Genomic DNA, 24,019 nt, shown 5'->3' on the forward strand with positions numbered 1-24,019 from the left:
GGTTGCATACAACACCCCAGAAAGCAAGCAGCAGTCCATGCATTGGCGTCACAGTGGATCTCCATGCAGGACGAAGTTCAAACACACTGTGTTGGCAAGAAAAGTGATGTTCACGGTGTTCTGAGACAGACAAGGTATTCTGCTCAAGTTTCTGCCCTGGTGCCCAGGCGGCAGACTTTTACGATGCAGGTATACAGAAGTTGGTCCCACGCTACGACAAGTGCCTGAATTCCGGTGGGAATTATGTTGACAAGTAATTGGACAAGTGCTGCATCTGTGGCAAAAAATCATTGAATGAAATAATTTTTCCTCTTTGTGCACGACCCCAGGGAAACTTACTTTATCGGATGCGTCTAATATTTCCTGTTGACATCTGTAAGCAGTGCAACCCCCTACCCCCTTAAGCAAAGTGAACTGCATTTTTCTCTTTCTTCTTCCCCCTTCTGCATTTTCCTCTCTGTGTATTGCTTTACTATTTGCTGATATGAGCATCTGTCAATTTTCTACAAGCCGCCTATCATCCATTTAAATAGTAGAATCTTTTTTGCCTAAACTTATTTATATATACATTTTTAGACCACTCTGTAATATTTTCTTGAACTAGTAAACCTTAACATTTTTATTATAGAATGCTGTTCAAATGATTAAACTTTATTAAACACCACTTAAAAGAAATGAACACAAAAATTGAAGTGCACGGTGATACATGCATTGGAACATGAACACAAATGCCATCTAGTGAACTAGCTTGAAATTAAGTGCACCCAAATTAAAAAGTAAGGCAAGTTAAGGTAAAGTTCCCCCTGCACTAAAGTACTGTGCCATGAAGGTACACATTCTCGATCTAGGTCATTTTGGAAGTGATGTGATCAGCACCATGCTCTGGCTGCCTTTACCAACCAGGTGATTTGAGGCTGGGTGAGCCTCAGAGCCACTTTATGCAGGGTCAAGGCTGGAAAAAATCCGACCTTGAGTCACCCACCCCGGGAATCTAACCCAGGTCTCCCGAATGGCAGTCAGATGCCCTACAGACCAGACCACCACGGCTCAACTCACCCAAATTAAAACCAATTATGAATAGCAGGAATTATAATACTCTTTCACAATGAAGTGAAAAAGATGATGAAAATAATAATTTTAAAGTTACAGAGCAACTTTCTTAAATTACCTGATTATAATCACTAAAATACAGTGCAAGAAAATGCAATAAAAGTGTAATAAGCATATTAAGTGCTCATAGAAGAAACAATTAAATGAACAAGGGTTAAAATTGATACGCAAATGTGTGCACAAATGCTGCATAATTTCACTCAGTCCAATAAACATTACACTTATGCCAAATAAATATAATATGAAACACAAAAGTTATATTACACTCCAAACAAGTTCCTGTTGTCCTTTCCTATCCCATCACACACCGGTATCTGCAGCGAGACTCATGCTCTGCCACCATGAGGTAATATGTTATTGTCTTTACACTTTCTCTCCTCCAGCTTATCTTGGAAGGTGAAATTTGTAACATGCAAAGTGTGTAAGGAGGTCAGAGTCAATTATACACGTTGCTTGGACAAGAACTTTCTAAAAACAAATGTCTGCTGTCTCAGAGATGTTCCTAATAACACCTTCTCTTGTTTTTCTTTGCATATCTCTTATGGTTTAAATATAGGTGTCTTATCCTTTGAAAATTACTGTGAGGACTTTTCTCTTCTGCTTCTGATGCCCTTGAGAGATATGAACCAGGGAAACATGGCAGGCTGCAAAATTAGTCTGCAGAGGATACGCACAGTTCCTAAGTTCTACATTATCTGTGATTTCAACTGCGGAAAGTAAGTTTCCCAACCTCAAAATAGACATGTTCTGTCACTGTCCATGTGCAAATAATGCTGGAACCTGAAATTGTACTGAAAGTAGTACAATGTATAAAGTTAAACCTTAAAATGATTAACTAAGACTTTGCACAAAATGTATGAAATATAAATTATGCAAGAGACCCGGGTTCGATCCCTGGTGGAGAAGAACTGGGATTTTTTCCACCTGTTCAAGTGGCTTCGGCACCCAGAGGCGTGGTGCTGATCACATCACCCCCACCTTCGGCAGTGATCAAGAAAGTGTGGGGCTCTATCTAACCCCACACCCCCTATATGCCTTCATAGCATGGTGCATAACACAGGGGAGCACTTTACCTTTCTTTCTTGACATTTTCATTATCTGGAAAAAAATTTGAGCACTTTTCGAAATGTGAATAAAGATCAATTTCAAATTTTAAAGTAGAAATACAATGTACAATTTCTTCAATTGAAACATTGATGATTAACCCCTCCCACACAGACACACATGTGGTATGGTGTGGTATTTATATGGTATTTATAATATGTACAACATGCCGGTCTCAAAGATGTAGATAACAATGGTCATAATATATTCAAAAAAATTACCGTACATAAAGTTATTAACAACAAACCCAAATGACTTTGTGCAGATAGAGGCCAATAGGGCACTGGCATCTGGATTTACAGTTGGTAAAATCTACTGCATGACTGTGTTTCGTCCATATTATGTGCTGAGAGCCATTTTACAGTCTTGGTTTTTAACCTATGTAAGGATATTTTGCCCTCAAACACATATACAAGGCTTGACCTTGTATAATGTGACAGATGCAAATTGTCCAAGTGCACCGCACCCAACAAATTTCAATCAATCAACCAATAAATTAATGTGGATACGTTCAATCATTTTCTTTACATCACACTGAAATCCCCCACACCCATCCTATACACATAGTTAAAGAAGAAATTAATATTGACCCCAGTGCCTCAGTGGTAATGTTGTCACATTGTAATCAAGGTGTCTCGGGTTCAACACCTGCTGGAGGGGATGTGGGGATAGGACCCAACACATTCTTCAATCTTGACCATTTTTAGAGATGATGTGATCAACAACATGCTCCAGCCACCTTTACTCCCCAGGGTTGGTCCTAAGTACCCTTTATTCGAGGCTGGGTGAACCCCGGAACTGCTTTCTGTAGGAATAAGACAGAAAAAATTCCAACCTTACGTCACCCAACCTGGGAATCGAACCTGGGTCTACCATGTGGCAGTCAGATGCAGGTGTGCCCACAGGGGGTTTCATGACGTGCCTGAGTGGGAATTCTTTGGGGGGACAAAATATTATACCAATTCTATAAATCTTCACACAAAAATGGGGGGATAGTTTCGTTTGATTGTCTTGTTATTGATTTTTAGTTATGGTTATTATGTACAGCTTTTCTACCTACCTGTGGGTGATCGCGGCGATAGGGTTGAAATAAAACACCTCTTGGGGAAGGGGGGGGGGCATGCTGTTCGCATTAATACAAATTCATTCCATCTTCTTCTTCTTTCCCTCAGAGAGAGAGAGAAGAGAGAGGAAGTGTACCTCTTCTTCCTCTTCTCTCCTTTCTTCTTTCCCATCTCTGTTTTTCTTTCTCTTTAAAAAAAAAAAGAGAGAGAGAGAGAGAGAGAGAGAGAGAGAGAGAGAGAGAGAGAGAGAGAGAGAGAGAGAGAGAGAGAGAGAGAGATAGAGAGAGAGAGAGAGAGAGGAAGAATGAAAGAAAGAAAGGTTAGTCATGCAGACAAACTGCTAAGAATGAGGTTCAGTACACTAACAATGGCAATGAGCCTTTAGTACGTAAAGTAAACATATATTGCTCAAATATGTGTATTATATTGTTCCGCAAATTTGGTTTGACCAAAATAATTTGAGTAAATAATTCAGTATAAAGGGGTGGGGGCGAATGTTCTACGTTTTGGAGGGAGTGCATCATAGGCCTTGGGGGAGGGGGATGGGCACCCTTGGCCAGATGCACTACTGAGCAGATGACTGTGGCTCCCTATCTGTGAATAAAGTGGACTTAAAACCGAACTCCAATTTATGAATAGAATTCCATGCAGCAACATTAAATAATAAAAATAATAATGGTGCATTCAAGCCCTTACCTCCTGAGAAACTATTCCATTAACAGAAGCATGTCATTCAATAACAAAGCACAAGATCAGGCGTAGAGAGAGAGAGAGGCTTGTGCTTGAACTTTATTACACTACACAAGGCTGACTGCTTCTCATCTCTTTAGGCTTCCTCCCACATGCGGTATCCTCCTTTGCCTTTTATGTATGCAAATCTCACAAGCTCTTCCTCTGTCCCACATTGCGACCTTGACTCATTCCCAACTTCATGCTTGATGTTTCACGTTGCTTCCAACCAGAAGGGGAGTTATGTTGACCCCAGTGCCTCAGTGGTAATGTTGTCACAACCTTGTAATCAAGGTGTCTCGGGTTCAACACCTGGTGGAGGCACATGTGGAGGGGATGTGAGGATAGGACCCCACACGTTATTCGATCTTGGGCATTTTTTAGAGATGATGTGATCAACAACATGCTCCAGCCCACCTTTACTCACCAGGGTACTCTTTATTTGTGGCTGGGTGAATCCCAGAGCTGCTTTATGTAGGAATAAGACAATATTGTCTTTTGTTCTGTATGTGTTGAATCTACTTTCTGCACAGATAGGGTAATTGATTTTATTTTTGTTATTTAGTGTCGCTTTTCTGTAACTTCTGGCTAATTGCAACGAGGATGAGTGATGAAATTAATGAAGGGACACTCACAAAGAACAACCATGTCCAGGCTGGAATTCGAACCTGGGATCCCTAACATGCTGTGTATAGGGTAATCAAGATTGGACCTACAGTTTAAAGTGAAACCTGAACTACGGATGGCTAAGATCAGAATTTTTAAAAAATTCAGGTGACAAATATATATTTAGCTGTCATCCTAATATCTGCACAATTAAATAGCCCATATGGCTGAATGGTTAGCACTCTTGCCTCTGATGCAAGCAGTCCAGGTTCAATCCCCACTAGAAGTTTCAAAATTTCAAGTGATGACTAAGGTTGCTGTACATTCTGAACTTTCTGGGGTGTCAGTCCCAAAAAGTTTCTACGAGATGTGCTAATGTTCCAGAACCAAGCAGGTATGCAGAAATAATTGAAACTATACTGTCATGAACATTATTTCTATTTAAATGCATGGACGTAATTTTAAAATGCTCATTTTACAAAACAAGCTAACTGTACAATGAACTGCCCCCTCTCAATAATACAAAAGTTATAGTTACAAGAAGATGCTACAGAGTTCTTTGACTTTATGATGTGGCTTAATGCACTTGCCCACAACCATTAGTACATAATAATGCTACTTTTTTTTAAAATTTCATTCTGTTGCAGTACTAAATTAAATATTCTCTTCTATTGTATAGTTTTTGTTACTTATTTATTACATTCCTGTACATTAATTCGTTATATTAGATTCATAATAGTTCTCTGTAAATCCTTTTTAAGTCTTGAATTATTATTACTTTTATTGTCTTCTAATATTGGGATACAAGGCAGTGTATTCATTTTCCTTCGTGTCCTAGAAAATCATTTCTAAAATACCTTATGGCAGTTTCAGTGGATAGTGCATAATAATTATGGCATAGGCTACAAACATTTTACTTTAGTCTCCCCCCCCCAGTGATGACTAGTGATGATTACAGGTGTTTTGTAGCCAAAACATGCAAAATTTATTTAGTTTAAAAATAAACAGTGGTCATAAGCAGCAATATTCCACAATGTGCTGTTAGATCAGGGGTGCCCATCGCCCCCCAAGGCCAATGATGCACTCCCCCAAAAAGGTAGAACATTGTCCCCCCTCCCTTATGCCAACTTATTTACTCAAATTATTTTGGTCAGACAAAATTTGCGGAACAATATAATACAGACATATTTGAGCAATATATGTTTACTTTGGGTACTGTAGGCTCACTTTCATGTTTGCTAACATAAAACGTACAAAACTGCTCATGCTCACTGCCATTGTTAGTGTACTGAACCTTATTCTTCACACTTTGTTTGCTCGACTAACCTTGTATTGATGCGAACAGTATCCCCCCCCCCCCTCCATTCAAACCGATTCTAAAAGCACAAGAGGTGGTGTTTCATTTCAACCCTACCACCGCGATCACCCACAGTTAGGTAGAAAAACTGTACATAAAAACTAGGGAGCGGAAGTTGATGAAATCTTTCTTCTGACATCTCAGACACGATGTCAGAACATTACCATCTAGAACCCAAAAAAGGTAATTTTAAAGTGCATTGTTTTGCATTTTTTTTTTTGGCCAATTTTCAGGTTTTAGGTAATTTTCCCCGGTTTTCGTAATTTTTTCATCATTCTTCACAATATTCGGTATATTGTTTCGTCATATTTTGTCACTTTTTTCATTTTGATAATATTCTTGAGTCTTTTCACCAAGGTGAACATAGGCCTATATATATCATTACATTGTTTTAAAATTATTTGGTTGTTTCCATTGGAAATCCTCATTGCATATTTTAATTAAACGTGCATGTGGTATCATTTGGTGCCTTTTTTTTAAAGCAAGATTACATTTTCTTTAATTTCATTTTCATTTCAATTTTTAACCTGAAACTAACAAATTTAATGGTCATTTTTTGCATTTTTTACATCATTTTCCCACATTTTTAGGACATTCAATAGGTCATTAACTTCCGCTCCCTGATAATAACCACAACTAAAAATCAATAACAAGTCAATCGAACAAAACGACCCCCCATTTTTGTGTGAAGATATATAGAATTAGTATAAAATTTTGTCCCCCCCAAAAATTCCCATGATGCAGGTACATCATGAAACCCCCTTGTGGACACCCCTGTGTTAGATATAAAGTTTCCGTATTCATATTACTTTTTCTATCTGAACAAACTAGGGAGTATCTTAAACACAGGGAGGTATTGGAAACAGTACGATATCACGGTGATAATGCATTCGAGCAGTGCTCGAAAAATCTTCTTCAGAGCTATAGGCGCCAGGAAAACACCTAGTAGCAATTGTGCATACTACGGTGTTTCAAAAGCCACGCAACCCAAATTTGAAAATGCATATCTTGAAAACCGTAAGAGATATTTACATCGGGTTTTTTGCATTATAAAGCATCATCCATTGAGATATTTTTCAATGCTAAAAAAATATCAGTTTACGCCACACAGAAAATTAGATAAATTAATAACTGGCGGAAGGCAGTGTTAAATTTTTTCCAGAAATGAATTTTTGAGAGAAAAATATGTAAGAAATTATCAAAGGGCCATAATTAGATGTCTGATGCCATGTCAATCTGTCATTTGCGACCAATATTGATCATGTGCAGCATTTCATGGATTTTTGACTGGCGATTTTATGGGTTGAGTGAAAAGTGCCATTTTTGGGACATATCCTCTGTAAATGGCAACACTAGCAGGTCGAAATTTTGTCGACAGATGCACACAACATGTGCTTAAATATTGATCATACTCCATGACACGGGTTAAGTGGCAGAACAGCCTCAGGCTGAACCTCGCCCACGCAAATAAAGAATAAAGAATCTTCAAAATTTCGTACATATTACAGCAAAAGATCACAGTCGCCAGGCTGAAAATTTTACTCGCCATGGTGACCTGGATTTTTTGATCCCTAGATATGGACATTGATTTCTTCATGCTACACCACTCATCATGGACTATTTCGAAACAGGAATGAAAAATCATTCCACAACACTTAGAAACTTACTTAATTAACATGTTATGTGTGTATACAAATATATGGTAGGCTGTTACGCTTGATTGCCATACTGAAGTTTAAACAGCTGCTTCCTTCTATACATGCCTAGTTTAGAATTTACACTATGAAAATATTGGCAGCTATCTTATGGAATATTTGGTACTCTGATCAAAGCAACAACACACCACAGGGCATGCACATACACATGTGAGGGTTGGCGCATAGCAACTACAGGGAGGTTATTGCAGCATGCCACCGCAACAGCGTCGGCCGCTTACCGGCCTTGTCATGCATCAGGTGCCGGCAAATTGCGTAAGAGATAGCCCGTTACACAAACCGCTTGTTTTGTAATGTTTCCACTTTTCACAATTATAGTTACAATTACAACTTAAATAAGCGCGTACCTTGCCGCAAGGATGCTGGAAAAGGTGTCCTCTAAAATACAAATATTTCTGGCACTTTATTTCTGCCCATATCGCTTCTGACAGCAATGACTCATCCAACATAAAGGATTCAATTTTTCATTCTTGTCTTGCCTTCGAATAAACAAAACCGTGACTCTTATTTTGCAGATAACACAAGATTAATCCTTTTGAACACTAGAGTCAGTGGCGTGCCCAAGATTTTCGAGGGGGGAGGTTACGTATACATTATTATGCAAAACGAAAGCGCAGATAAACGAATTATTTAACAGTGTCACTTAATTTTAACGTGTGAATATTTTTGAAGTAAAGTAGCGATCATACACTGTGTGCGTTTTTCTTTCTGAGAGCGCCATTTGAAATAAGCACTTTTCCCCTTTTGCTACTATGGGATAAACTGAATATAAAAGGCTATAACTGCTCAACAACTGCATCTTTTTAAGAAATTTAAATTCTAAATGTAAGAATGAACAAAAAGCAACATTTTATGTAAATTCCGACAATTGTGAGTCCAGGGGGAAACGGGGGCCAAATCCCAAAGTTCTATTTTCCCCGTAATTACGCAAAATTTCTGAACGTCGTAATTTCCATATTTTTTTATTTTTTTTCAAAGTTGCGGCAGGAGCATTACATATCCTCATAGAGTAGTCTTTTGTTGTGCTTCCCTCAAAATTTGGTCCATCCAGTGTCTATAGAGCCGACGCTAGAAGCGAAATTCCTCAGATGTCGCAAGAGCGTCAGCGGCTTATCGGAGTAGTGGTAAGCCGCGAGAAGCCTCTCGATACTACGCGAATGCGACAGCTGTCGGCTACCAGTTGTTTAGACGTGTTCACTTCGGTTTGCGTTTATCAGTACTCGTGTTGTTGATACTGTGTTATTGAGTTATTAGTTATGCCGCCAAACAAATATAGTCTTGAACAAAGAGTTTTTATGTACGATACTTACGTGAAAACGAACTCTTGCAGAAAAGTAGTCAGGCGATTCGCAAGAAAATTTCCTGGCAATCCTGTTCCGGACAGACATACTGTTTACAACCTCGTTAAAAGATTACGAGAGACAGGATCTCTTGAACCTAAGAAACGTGTTTCCAGACGACGTGTTCTTACGGAAGAAAAGCTAGACGAAATTGGTGAACGACTTGAACATACTCCAAAAAAATCCCTCCGTCGGCTTGCTCAGGAAACAGGCATTTCAAAATCCTCAGCACGAAATGCCACTAAATTACTTAGATTAAAACCCTACAAAATTACAGTGGTTCATGAATTGCAACCGCGCGATCACGCGACTAGAGTTCGATTCTGTAACTGGATGCTGGATAATATTGTTGCTGGCAGAGTAAATCCAGAATTAATCATATTTTCAGACGAAGCTTGGTTCGAATTGAATGGCCGAGTTATTTCACAAAACAATCGCTATTGGAGCGCAGAAAAACCTGACCTTGTGCATGAAGTTCCGCTCCATCCTGCAAAAATTGGTGTGTGGTGTGGTTTGAATGCGCACAGAATAATAGGGCCTATTTTTTATGAAGGTACTATCAATGGTGAAAGGTATCGAAGAGACATACTACAACCTTTTTTTGAACAATTAACGGACATTGAATGCCAGCAGTCATTTTTTCAGCAGGACTCTGCTACTGCTCACACTGCTTATGAATCACTTAATTTTATTGCCGAGATTTTTGAGGACAGAATTATCAGTACTGAGTTGTGGCCCTCTCGTAGCCCCGATCTTACTCCTTGTGATTATTATTTATGGGGAACATTAAAAAACAAAGTGTATCAGAATAACCCGCGTACAATAGAGGATTTAAAAGAAAATATAAGAAGAGAAATTGCCAGAATCACACCTGAGGAGCTTATGGATGTTCAGAGGAATTTCATACGCAGATGCCGGAAATGTATTGGTGTTGAAGGAGGTCATTTTCAACATCATTTATAACACAGAAGGTTAGTGATCATCATTATTATTAGTTTTAAATATAATTTTACACTTTCGGTTTGCTTTATGCGCCGCGATGCTGTCTTCCCTTTCTGTCAACCGAGGATAAAGTAGAGATGTCTAAGAAAGATTAGATGTCTGAAATAAGGTTGTAATTGTAACTGTAATTGTGAAAAGTGGAAACATTACAAAACAAGCGGTTTCTGTTACGGACTATCTGTTACGCAATTTGGCGGCACCTGATGCATGACAAGGTCGGTAAGCGGCCGGCGCTCTCGCGGTGTCTAAGAAAGATTACATGTCAAAAATAAAGTGCCAGAAATATTTGTATTTTACAGGACACCTTTTCCAGCATCCTTACGACAAGGTACGTGCTTATTTAAGTTGTAATTGTAACTATAATTGTGAAAAGTGGAAACATTACAAAACAAGCGGTTTGTGTAACGGGCTATCTCTTACGCAATTTGCCGGCACCTGATGCATGACAAGGCCGGTAAGCGGCCGACGCTGTTGCGGTGGCATGCTGCAATAACCTCCCTGTATATTTTTAGCGAGAATGTGTGACCAGCATAAAAATCAGAAATTGAACGGACAGTGTATTATACACTAGAATGTATGAACAACGTGTACCAGGTGTAGGATAGAGAAGCGAGCAAAACATCCTTAAAGAAAGTATCGTGCCACTTGTGTTTACAAGTCAGAAAGTATATAAGCTTTACAGGAACAAAAGAGCATATTACAGTAGGGCGTTATTACCCACTGCTTTTGCCAGCTCCCTGTGGCATTTTCTGGCATTTCTCTCCAGAAAAACGGTTATTTTGATACAAGAATGCTGTTCACGATGGTGGTTGGCTACCACTGCCCTATGTACAATAACCATTCATCACACTGCCATCTAGTGACATGATCACATACTACAGGTGCCACATTCTCCAGGACATGCAATCATATTGTGGTACCACCATTTAACTTAAATAAAAATATAGTTGCCACGGCTTATGGTCCAGCCCTCGTACATATACATGAATAATGTACACATAAGAAAGTACTTACCGTCAATTCAGTTGCCAGTTCCTTTATCTGATGATACAACACGTGACTTTGTTCTTTCTCCTCTTCAGTGGCACTTTCTTCTTTAGATGTACTTGCTGTTTGCTCCGTTTCATCACCATTCCTACACGGAACATAGATAACTGTTTCCCCACTTAATCCACTGTCACAAACATCCTGATCCATGTAGTAACTGCTATCAAGTAACGGTAATCTTAGCAAAGATTCACTGACTTCCTTAGAGGGGGGTGTATTTGAGCTATCACTTTGATTCTGTGCATCCCTGTGGTTGCCGTCACTGCCAGATCTTGACTCGTTATCACAGTTTGCAGCCGACGAACCGTCATCTTTAGCACTATTCACATTAACACAGCCCGTGTTGATCACACTTTCATCACTGCAGGAGCTAAACACGTTGCCGTTGCTTGCGCAAAATTCCTGTTGAGATCTTTGCGAGAATGGTCGTTGTTCCGATTCTTTCGGACAACTAAGAGACTTTTCTAAAGTGTACAAGGAGTCCGGTACGGACCTTACTTTACGAAAAATGCACGGAACACTATCACTCACATGTGATTCACAGCCACTACACATTGAATTGAACGAATTTGATCTTTGGCATAGCACTCCGCCATCTGCACTTTCCACGCAAACGACAGGCAAGCTGTACCTCTTTAAGCCCCCCGAATTCCTACACTGCACCTCCAGAGGAAGAGAGGTCCTTTTGTTATTGTTGAGCGAAGGTGCAACAATGAGAGATGCACCTTTTAAACCTACATCGACGATCTTTTGATGGGTCTCGCACACAAATCTTGAGCACTCACTTTCAATTGCACCATCCTGACAACACACTGCGAAACTGTCTTCTTTGATGTTTTTGGTATCAGCATGAGGAAGTATCGATTCGGATCCGTTACTGCCACAGCAGTTCTGCTCACATTCAGTCTGTTGTTGCTCTGGTGTTGGTATCTCCTCAGATAAGTTTCTGTCGAACACGATGGTACTGGTGCTGCTGTCACTACCAGCAAAACTAACTACAGGAACCTGAAAGAAGGAAAAACACTGCTTTATGCATGGCATTTAGAATTTCTATTGTAGCTTTTTACCATTTACTAAAAAGTAGGGATGTGACGAAGCTGAAAATTTACCGATGCGGATGTACTCACTGATAATTTTTGGAACCGATACTGATGCCGATATTTAACCGATTCCGATACATAAGATTATTAAACAGAAATGGAATGTTATTTTCGGCATGACAAAAATAAATTTGCTATGTACATTTCTATTGCATATCATATGTATATACATATATATTCTCAAGAGATGCGAATGTACATTTGCATCTACAAAATGTTATGTGAACCTTTAAGAAGAACATGGATTCTCAAGAGATTAAACATTAGTACACAAGCAGTTCTTTGAAATGCAAAATGAATTCCTGTTCTGCCAGATTCAACTTCAGAAATACGAGATTTGGAAGCACTTCAGGAAGTAACCTACTTCTTCTCTTATCTCAAATCTGTTCAACAACACTGAACACTCAATCACTGAATAGTGATGCAGCAGGTATGCCCAAGTATTTTCTCAGGACTTGCTTCAGGTTTGAATATTAATTTTTGAATTTCCAATACAACAGCAGATCCTGGTTCAGCAATGTACTGTTTTATTTCTGATTTATAGTTAGGTTGACCCTCTGAATGAGTTTGCAATAATTTTATTACAAAAACTCTACAATAAGGATGAATCATAACCAAATTTTCAATAAATCTTACAAAACTAGAATATAAAACTTATTAGAAGGTAAAACTCTAGTATAATCTGTACCGGTTTAAATATCGAATTTTTGCCGATTCCGATGTGTCAATTTGGCCGATTTTCATACATCTGTAATCGGCTTCGGCACATCCCTACTAAAAAGATGAGGGGTCCTGCACCATGCTGTCTAAAGCGCCCCAACTATGGGACACATGCAGGTTCGAATCTCCTGGGGGAAGCATAGCAACTTTTCTCCTGAGATTTCACCCAGTGTATGGGACTGGTGGCCACGCACCATTGCGAGAAAAATGGGGAGTTAACAATGAGTAGAGTAACTTGGTCATGAAAACCTACAACAACTAGTGGGGGTTTGACAACACGTCACCCTGAAACTGGTTGGATAATTTCACACCACTGGTGGGCATGAGGCCTGCAGTCAGTAGACAGGCCCTGGCCCTCACAAGCTGTTATGCCACAGGTTGCTATGAGGTCCAATCATGAGGTGAGGAAAGATATTAGTGATCCCTATCCTTAAAGTGGCTATAGCTGACAGTGGCGCAGGAACGTTTTTCATTTGGGGGGGGGGGGGGTACAAAATTCAACCTCCTATATTATATATATAGGTACCTATACCTAGCAGGCACGTATATAGAAATACATTTCGGAGGGGTCCAACCAAGTGTCACAATAATAATCAAAATAAATAATAATAATAATTAGAATATACTTATATTTAATTAAATTAAAATATTAATTAAATATGTAAATTAATTCATATTGTTTTGTTATTATTACATGACTAGGTAAAAGATAGTAAAAGAATAGAGATATAACAGCACACCCTCATTATCTAGCTTACGTGCAGTTAATATCGCCAAGATATGAATGAAGACAAGAAACACACGAATGTCCTGTTATTTAATGCAAACTTTGCATAAATATTTTTTATTTGTTTTCTTAGATTTTTTTAAACATATTTTAAACCAGATAACAATTCTGAAATATATAAAGCTCTGGACCTCGTTCTGGGTTTATTTGGATTTAACAGAACAGAAAATCAGGAGTTCGAAATGTAAAAATTGCGAACAAAGATACATCTATTCATTTTTATGCACGTTGAGATTAAAGGGTTTGATTGATTGATTGAGTTGCTGATTTAAGTCCACTTAAGGCACAGTAAGGCTAATCGGGACTGGACCTACAGTTTAAAGTGGGATCCGAACCACTATGTGCTTCCACAGGGTATCGAACCCGGGACCCCTTGATTACAAGGCGACGACGGAGATTAAAGGGGCTGAGGAGGATCTTGAGTCACCCCAACCAGGAATAATCATCTCCCACCCACTGGATATAGAAACCACATTATTGATTATATCATACTTAATAGAGTTCCAGTTCAGTTCATTCTGTTTTTAAAGTCCCATAGCTACGCATAAAAATATCTTTAAACAATTTATGGCAGATGTGTACCACATCCAAAGCCTTTTAGAAGCCATGCATTTGGTATTTTCTCAGACATCTATAGGCATGGTATTAAAAAATAAAAATGAACAACTAAGTTGAGATGGTTTCCGATCAACAAATAGGATGTCTAACTTTGAAATATTTGTGAAACATTTGACAAAGCATTTATTTGTTATGTAATTACCTGTACCTAATGGCACTCTTCAAGCACTGAAACTACTATCATTACATATACAAAAACGAAATTCTTCAGATCTCAGAGGAAGCAATGAAAGCCATACGCTCAAAAGTTGTTTTTTTTCCTTCTCAAACTTTGGTGGACAATGTGAAGACCCGACCAAGGTATTTTTTTTTTCGTGTATAGTGGTATCAAATGCAGATACATGCATGTGTTTTAGAGTGACATGTCAATTTCTCGTTTATGTGAAAAGGTAAACTATAATATAAGGAAAGCATGTGCACGTCACAGTTAAAGATTTTCGCATCTACAAAGAAAATCCAAAACACATTCCCACCTCGCCGGCCTCTGTGGCGGAGGGGTTAGCATAGCATGCTATGACCCCAGAGGTCCCAGGTTCGAATCTCGGCCCTGGCATGAGTGTTATTTGTGAGTGTCCATCAATTTCATCATATCATCACTCATCCTCATCTTCCCGAAGAGCCAAAAGTAGCAGAAATGCAAAGTAAAATAAACCAAATAAATCAATCAAACCTTCCCATCTCATTCAAAGACCATCCAATCCAAAATCTACCAATAGTACCTGCAATGCATTTATCTCGTGCATTCATCTGACTAATGTAATTTTCTTACAGTTTGACTTGAGGATTTTACTTAAAATGGTGTTGTGCTTGTGTTGCATTCGATATCAGAATTAGATTTTAAGCAATTTATGTCCAATTATAAGTATACCTAATACATACGTAGGTAAAAATAAAAAAAATCGCAAATTGCACCTTGTGTAAATGTCTAGGAAAAATTTCATTTCACCTAGGAATGATATCGGGATGCGATGAAACGAGAATTGTCGCAGCCCCATCTCGTCTCCTATGTGGTGAGGTCTTTCTCATCTTTGTTTGTGCTTATTTTTGTTTCGGTTTCCACTCTGAAGTTATTAAAACTTATTATAGATGCACTTCATGCTCAGATAGGCTATTCGAGACTCTATTTTTAAAAAAATGTCTTAATATGTAGATTTAAGTATAGTTTTCCAAACAGCATTTTACAAAGTTATTAAAAATATGTGTGTGAGGTACAGGAATACATTGTCTCATTCGTGTAAGTATTTCGTTTCGGAAAATTCCATTTTAAATATTCAAAAGATAATGGGATCAGTCATATACTCTTCTGATGAAGATTTGTATCTTATCTTCGAATCAACGCGACCACTTCATTAGAATCGCGTACTCCCCTTACCCAAAGGAGCATTCGTCTGCAGCGTGATTTTCTGATGGCAAATCTGATTCAATAGTTCCACACACATTTTAAACCATTTTCATCTCCATAAAGAGGTTACCAAGAACATAGGTCAATGAACTAACTAGTAGCAAGCACAATGTAGTAGAATGGTTTGAATTTCTGTGGTAAGGAAGATAAACAAAAAACACTTTTTTTTATTGGGTGAATTGAAAATATGTTCATTTAACAGTAGCACCTTGCGTCTGCTGTCAAATTACCAAAGGTAGGGGAGGGGGTACAACTCGATTTACGGATTTAGGGGGGTACAGTACCCCCCTTCAAAAATTTGAGATAGTACAATGTACCCCTGTACCCCTCCGTTCCTGCGCCACTGATAGCTGATCTATGGAGGTACTATTAGGTGTACAAATTATTTCTTGGACACTAAATTAATTCACTTATTACACTTTACTAACATATTGTGATGTGCGTATTACTCACAGCTAAATAATGAAGAACTTTTAAAAAGATTTAAGATTAATTACTTATGTGTGTGAGTACGATCAAAACAATGTTTCAGAGGTCAAAACAACGTTTCTTCTTGAAGAAGGAGGCAGTCTTGACATCTGAAACATTGTTTAGATCGTGAAATCGTACTCACATACGTAAGTAATTAATCTTAGATCTTTTTAAAGTTCTTCATTAATTACACTTTACTGTTGTGATTGTTCAAATTGGAAATTTCCTTGGCATGTTTGGGCACCCCAATACCAACTTGAAAAAGATAAAAAACCGCACTAGCCATAACAAAGAAAAAAAAGCAGTAGGGTCATTCCATGCCAAACCATCCAATGGTGGTTGCATGACCATTTTAGAAAAATTTCATTTTTAGTACATAGATTTGTACATGTTTCTAGATATCAAAACCAATGTTCAAAAAAAAAAATTGTCTTTAGTTCTACTGGGGCAGCCATTTTTCCAACATGGCGCATGGCTTTTTTTGCTCATGTAGCAGTATACAGAAATCTTAATATCTGAAAAACCATTAAAGCTAGAGACCTGAAACAAAATTCATTTTGTAGCTAATGAAGTATACTTCCTATGATATTCAGGTATGTTTTGCTTGAAATTGCATCGTAAGTACAAAAATTATGGTGGAAAATGGGGTAACAATAGTTAAAAAATTGCATTTTTAAGCCCGATTTTTTTTAATGAAGGGAGTTTAGTCTAAGGCTTGATTTTTTTTTCATGTGTAGACCTACCTGCAGGGTGTCTGTAAATAAAATATCAGTGCCTAGAAATGCACCCCTTTTTTACAGCATGGGCTCAAACATGGCCGTTCATTGAATTTTGACAGTTTTCGGGGTTAAATATCTCAGATGGGTCCCCTTTAAAAATTCTGAAATTTGGCACATAGGAAGCCCTTCATGAACCTAACTCACAATAAAAATCTCAACTTTTAGATTCAACTCGTTTTGGTCAATATGAGGTAACGTATGTCACCTAATTTCTGACGTTGCAAAGTAAGGTTAAACTACATCCATACTTAAAATAATGAAGTCTTTTCTTTTTCTTTTTTTTTAAATTTGGGTTAAATAAAGGCTCAGAAAATATAGTAACATAAGGTTTTAATACTTGACTTACCATAAATTTAAATTACAAGGTATGACAATTGAAAATCTGCGAATTTCATTGCAAAAGGTTTGATTTATTAGGTACCCACGACCAGTTGGTATTGTCAGCTCCAAAACTGAGCTTCCCCCATATTTTTATCAATGTAGCAGTACATGCAGCTTAAGATAGGCAATGGCATGCCCAGGAATTTCGAAAGGGAGGGGAGGGGGTTACATATACTTTTTTAGTATACAGCCCTGTTTTTGCCACATTATCCTGCCTTTGACGTAATTGTTTATGGAATACTAGGTCAAAGGTATTGGGTTATGACCCACACAAACCCCTCCTTGGGCACTCCACTGAAAGTAGGCTATTTACTTTGGAGTGTCAAACCTAGTAGAATATATTATCTTCAGTTTCCTTTATTTTCCACTTTTTTTTTTTTTCCAAGAAAAGACATTCGTTGAAATAGATGTGAGTCATGCACAGCAGAAGATTCAGAGACATTTTTTGATAGGATGTGAGGCAAGCCTGGAATTGATTTGTGCATGTACAATCTCTGCTGACATTCTTCCTTTGCCTAATGTGCCGAGAGTAGTGACTTGTGAATGTTCGTTATCTGTGACTGGAAATGGAGTGTTCTGTAATATTTTTAACTGGAGAGGACTGTCATAAATACCCTTTTGGTAAGGTTCCCAAAGACCTAACTAATCTTAACAAAGTCAGTGAAAATGATAACACTTCTTAGGTGAAGACTACAGGTGTATGGCTTAGAGACAATATGCAAATACCATTAAATATAGCTTTTTATATGGTAAAGTATGTTGTGATCTTCAGAAGTACCACTTAAAGAAAAGGTTAAGTAAGGTAAGGTAAAAAAGTGTCAAGAAAGCCTTATACCAGTTAAATCAATATGCCTGATATGTTGGAGTAAAAGTTTCATATGTGGAGAAAGTAACTCACTTAAATGCCAGAATTGAAATTATGTGTTTGTGCCAAGCCAAGGAAAAGTAAAGGAAATGCATGAAGTCTGTTCTGTTTTTTATGCATCTCCTGTTTCAAAACTGAGGAGGCTGATTGCAGAAAAACAATAAAGTGATCTTGCTCGAAAAACTATTCACATCCTACAAGGAGTGCAAAGGAAACTGGAAAGTTGTTTTTCACTAAGTATTAAAACTGAAGAAAAGGAAAGCAAGTGTGACAATCCTTTGCGTGGCCAGTACAATCATATAATTTAAATTATAAGAAGAAAAATGTAAACGAGCAAAAAACAAATGTTGAAAAGGTCAGAATCATCAGTTTGATTGCTACCACTTGGTCACGAAAAAATGTGATGAACTGAAGGTTTCTGATAATTTACTTAGGAACTTAGTGAAATAACAAAGAATCCTGCCTGATTTAACGAAGAGAATGAATATGAAACTGGAGCTGACAATACCAACTGGTCATCATACCTTTTGCAATGAAATTACGCAGATTTTCAATTGCCATACCTTGTAATTTCAATTTCTGGTAAGTCAAGTATTAAAACCTTATGTTACTATATTTTCTGAGCCTTTATTTATCCCAAATTTAAAAAAAAGAAAAAGAAAAGACTTCATTATTTTAAGTATGGGATGTAGTTTAACCTTACTTTGCAACGTCAGAAATTAGGTGACATACGTTACCTCATATTGACCAAAACGAGTTGAATCTAAAAGTTGAGATTTTTATTGTGAGTTAGGTTCATGAAGGGCTTCCTATGTGCCAAATTTCAGAATTTTTAAAGGGGACCCATCTGAGATATTTAACCCCGAAAACTGTCAAAATTCAATGAACGGCCATGTTTGAGCCCATGCTGTAAAAAAGGGGTGCATTTCTAGGCACTGATATTTTATTTACAGACACCCTGCAGGTAGGTCTACACATGAAAAAAAAAATCAAGCCTTAGACTAAACTCCCTTCATTAAAAAAATCGGGCTTAAAAATGCAATTTTTTTACTATTGTTACCCCATTTTCTACCATAATTTTCATACTTACGATGCAATTTCAAGCAAAACATACTTGAATATCATAGGAAGTATACTTCATTAGCTACAAAATGAATTTTGTTTCAGGTCTCTAGCATTAATGGTTTTTCAGATATTAAGGTTTCTGTATACTGCTACATGAGCAAAAAAAGCCATGCGCCATGTTGGAAAAATGGCTGCCCTAGGAGAACTATAGACAATATTTTCTTTTGAACATTGGTTTTGATATCTAGAAACATGTACAAATCTATGTACTAAAAATGAATTTTTTCTAAAATGGTCATGCAACAATTTTTTTTAAAATTGGATTTGACATGGAATGACCCAGTAGTGAGCATAAAGTTATTCAGGAAGAAGCATGTCAGGCTCTGCATGCTCTTTTCAAATCAGCTGAAGAAAAAGACCACTAAGTTGAAAGGAAATTACCTTTTCAGCCTTGGGTGAAGATTCTGTATCACACCGAACCTGCAAGAATTGGTTTCAGTGATCCTGGGAGGGGAATCTCAATCTGGGAAGATGAAGAACATCCTGGACAGTCAAAGAAAGTGGAAGATAAAGAATTGGAACAACTCTTGAATGAAAATCCAAAAATCAATGCCTACTGATTTGTTTGCGGAACGAAATTGAGAGGAAAAGACAATTTACCCACAGTGGCCTACGCAGGTGATATTGCTGCATGATAATATCAGGCCGCACATGACAAAAGGAACTAAGGAGAAGCTCTATTCATTGGGTTGGGAATTTCTGCATCATGCAGATTATTTCCCTGACCTGGCCCCTTCAGACCTGTTCCAGTGTGTGCTGTGCAGCACCACTTCAGAAACCTTCAAGGGTGGAAAATAGCATTGTAGAGTTTATAGACTCTAAACTGACATTCTTCAAACATCAGATTATTTGCCATCTGCCCGAAAGATGGCAAAAGTGTGTAAATTCCAATGGAGATAACATTGCCGATTAAACTGTAAGACTATTTTTCTTGAATAAAAATTTTACTTCCTTAAAAAAGGCTGAGAAAGAATTTGTCGAGAATAAATTTGTACACCTAATAAGAGGCAAAGGAAGGGGGGGCAGGCATGTAGCCAGGGGGAGGGCTAAGGGGGCTGAAGCCCCCCCGAAATCCTACAAATATCTATTTTAAATAGTGTATAGTGGTAATTAATTTTACTTCCGTTGCAGGATTAAACATTACATCAAAAAAAGTTTACTGTACAATAGAGAAACCAGGTTATACGAGGCGTATTTTTTAAGTAAGTACTGTTTTGATATGTACAAAAAACAAGTAAATTTTTTGTAACAATTTTATTGTTACATGAAAGACCACACTTTTATCTACTTTTCCACATAATTGCCACCAATATTAAGGCACTTATCATATCGAACAACAAGCTTTTGTATTCCGTCATCATAGAAGTTTGCCGCCTGAGTTGACAGCCACTGCAACACGGCCGTTTTGAGGATATCGTCGTCATCATGGCGCTGACCTCCGAGATGCTTCTTCAGTTGCAGAAACACGTGGTAGTCACTGGGTGCTAGATCGGGGCTGTATGGAGGATGATCAAATTGTTCCCAGACAAATGATGCAATGAGATCTTGACAACAAAAGTCAAGGTGCTACCTAAACGTTTCCTTTTGTGTGCCTCAGTTAACATTTTTGGTACCCATCGTGAGCACAATTTTCGATAGTATAAGCGTTCGGAAACAATTTCGTAGATAACACTTCTTGAAACTTCAGGGAACTCCTCTGATAACGAAGAAATCGTGAAGCATCTGTTCTCTTTCACATTTTCGTCAACTTTCTGCACCAAATCGACAGTGATCACTGAGGGTCACCCACTCCGTTCCTCGTCATGAACATTCTTTCGGCCATCTTTGAAAGCTCTTACCCATTTGCGTACCATTCCATTACTCATAATGTTTTGTCCGTACACTTCACAAATCTGACGGTGAATTTCAACTGCTTTCACATCTTTAGAACTAAGAAAACGAATAACAGCACGTATTTCACAGTCGGCGGGATTCTCAATCGGCGGAGGCATTTTAAATACGCAAAAGCAAATGTATACACGATCGATTGTTGCCGCAATGGCGTCTGTGGCATGCTAACAGATGTAGGTACACAGTGCGCATGCACGGGACACCGACCGCAGCACTGCAGCGGCGGAATTTCAAAACGGTACTTACTTTAAAAATACGCCCCGTATTTTTATATTCTACCACTTAATCCAAATAGTAAAAAGATTCACAGATTCCAAAATGTATAGTTTTCTTTGTGACAGCCCGACCCTGTGGCTGAGTGGTTCGCACATCGCACTGCGACGCCAAGGGTCCCGGGTTCGAATCCCGGTCGGGCTTGGTTGTTTGTGAATGTCCATTCATCAATTTCATCATTTCATCACTCATCCCCATCTTCGCAAATTAGCCAAGAGGCACAAAACGCGAAGTAAAATAAACTAAATCAAATCAAATCAATCTTTGTGACAGGTCACACAATATAAACTTTATGAGTAAAATTTGCCCCTAACTTAAAGCTTTTTTTTTTTGAATGGAATGTGTAAAAGTTAATAATACAATAACTATGAATATCAGTACACTAACTGCACAAAATGTAAGAAAAATAATGAACAACAGTTTTGTTGGATATTCACTCATACGGTGGATCAAGTAGCAAAAGTTTCTCCATTTATATAATAATAATAATTCAAATAATAATAACAATACATTTGAATTAAAATTGGTATATTTTATTGACTTATAATAGTGTAAAATTACAATTATAGCCCGTGCTGATTAGGGATGAGCCCACCCCCAAAATAATCCTGGCTATGGGCCTGGGGGGGGGCATTACTATGGGCATCCTGAAGATGGAGAGTCAGATTGATGAGTTGACTTTGCCCAACGGAACCCGACACAATTCACTTGATTATAGACAAAACCAAAAACCTTATGTTTTGACACTAGTTAAACAAAATAGATATTAGTTAAATAGTAGTACAAGAATGACTGAAGGAAAGAATGCGATAGCTTGAAAATATAAAATGCAGATGGGTGGTCTAAAAGAATTATTACTGTAACTTGTTGCAGGAATGTAAAGTCAGGGTTTGTCAAGCAGGGAATGCTAGATCGACAGCTTCAAGTGATATAAATCTTGGGTCAACTTTTTCATTAGAAAAATGTAATTTCAGTAAGTATGAGAGTCTGGATTTTAATAGTTACCTAATATAATGTCACCTTCCATCTTAAAGAGATTCTGCCGGCTGCGGTGGCAGAGTAGTTAGCACATCATGCTACGATGCCAGTGGTCACGGGTTAGTATCCTGGCCTGGGCATGGATGTTTGTGAGTGTCCATTCATCAATTTCCTCATATCATCACTCATTCCCATCTTTGCAAATTAGCCAAAAGTGGCACAAAAAGCGAAGCAAAATAAAGCAAATCAATCAATTAAAGAGATTCTGACAATGAAACTACAGCCAGCATAATTTTACATTTCTTTCTGATTATGTATACCGAGCATCTGTTTATATCTTCACTTTGTCAAATTTATATCTCATTCTATCAGCCTGCTGACACACTCACACCTTTACAAATGTTTGTAAATGTGAATGTGATTCCTCCTTATGACTTCACGACATATATATATAAAACACACACACACACACGCACACGCACACACACACATATAAATATTTAAAACATTTATGTGCTAATTGCTGCCACATGGTGGCGGTGCTTACATCTGAAACCACCTGTCATGTAAAGTTAAACTGCTACATAAATTAGAATCAAATATGGATTAAAAACAATTAATTACTGAATAATAATGAACTGTTTTCTTACCTTCAACCTTGCATGCGAGACGTCATCCATAACCACAGCTTCTGCATTATCCCCCTCCATGAACCCGCTGCTGTCAGACTGGGCACTCCCCGCTCTACAGAGGCCTCCGCAATCTTTGCTTCCGTCACTGGGCAAACAGAGTTCAGGAATGTCGTCCTCTGCAGTGATGATCTGCATACACAAACAAGATTACTTTGACTATCCCAAAAGCAGTCATTTTGTTGTTGTTGTTCTTGTTTCAAAGATTCCAGAGCAATGGTAAATATCATCTCACTGTATTTATGTGGATATTTGAGAGTTAATCAAAGGTAGGGTTAATATTGTGTTCAGGAAACTCTGGATAATTTACGCTTGGCAATGGCCCACTCCTTCTCCCACAGTGACTATGTTGGGCTTGGAAATATAACATTTTATTGTAAATACATTAGCACAGAACGACACCAGGGGTTCCAGGGACCTTCCCAATGCCATAGTGGTAACGATCCTCACCTTGTAATAAAGGTACATAGCGGTTCGGGTCCCACTCTAAAATGTAGATCCGGTCTTGATTAGTTTTTCTGTCCATAAAGTGAACTTAAAACACCAAATCAATCAATCAAACCAGGGGTCCCGGGTTCAAATCCTGGCCTGGGCATTCTTTCTGAGCGTACCTTCATCAATATCATCGTCATCTTCGCGATTAGCCAAAACTGGCAGAAAAGCAAAGTAAAAATAAACCAAATCTATCAATCAATACATGGAACAAATATGTTTCATCCAAACACTCCTCGATTAAAAACTTTTACTATCCTGTTTACACACTTCAATCATTATACAGTGTGACTGGCTTAAAAAAGTATAATAAAAGAAAAATTCATAATGTGCAATATTTAACCAATATCACAATTAGCCGTACGTAGTTTGAAA

The 24,019-nt window shown here is 38.0% G+C and overlaps 1 protein-coding gene across 1 annotated transcript in view; it reads right to left on the reverse strand.

Annotated features, from left to right (window-relative positions):
• olf186-M (Ki-ras-induced actin-interacting protein-IP3R-interacting domain olf186-M) overlaps positions 1 to 24,019 on the reverse strand; it is a 234,393-nt gene that overhangs the window by 16,639 nt on the left and 193,735 nt on the right. The window contains exons 10-11 of the mRNA XM_083143998.1: positions 23,114 to 23,284; positions 11,042 to 12,079 (exon numbers count right to left, since the gene is read on the reverse strand). Of these exons, the coding sequence (XP_083000124.1) occupies positions 11,042 to 12,079; positions 23,114 to 23,284 (1,209 nt within the window). The remainder of the gene's footprint in view (positions 1 to 11,041; positions 12,080 to 23,113; positions 23,285 to 24,019) is intronic.

The sequence above is a fragment of the Lepisma saccharinum genome, chromosome 22, assembly GCF_977018435.1.
Source record: "Lepisma saccharinum chromosome 22, izLepSacc3.1, whole genome shotgun sequence".
Lineage (NCBI taxonomy): Eukaryota > Metazoa > Arthropoda > Insecta > Zygentoma > Lepismatidae > Lepisma > Lepisma saccharinum.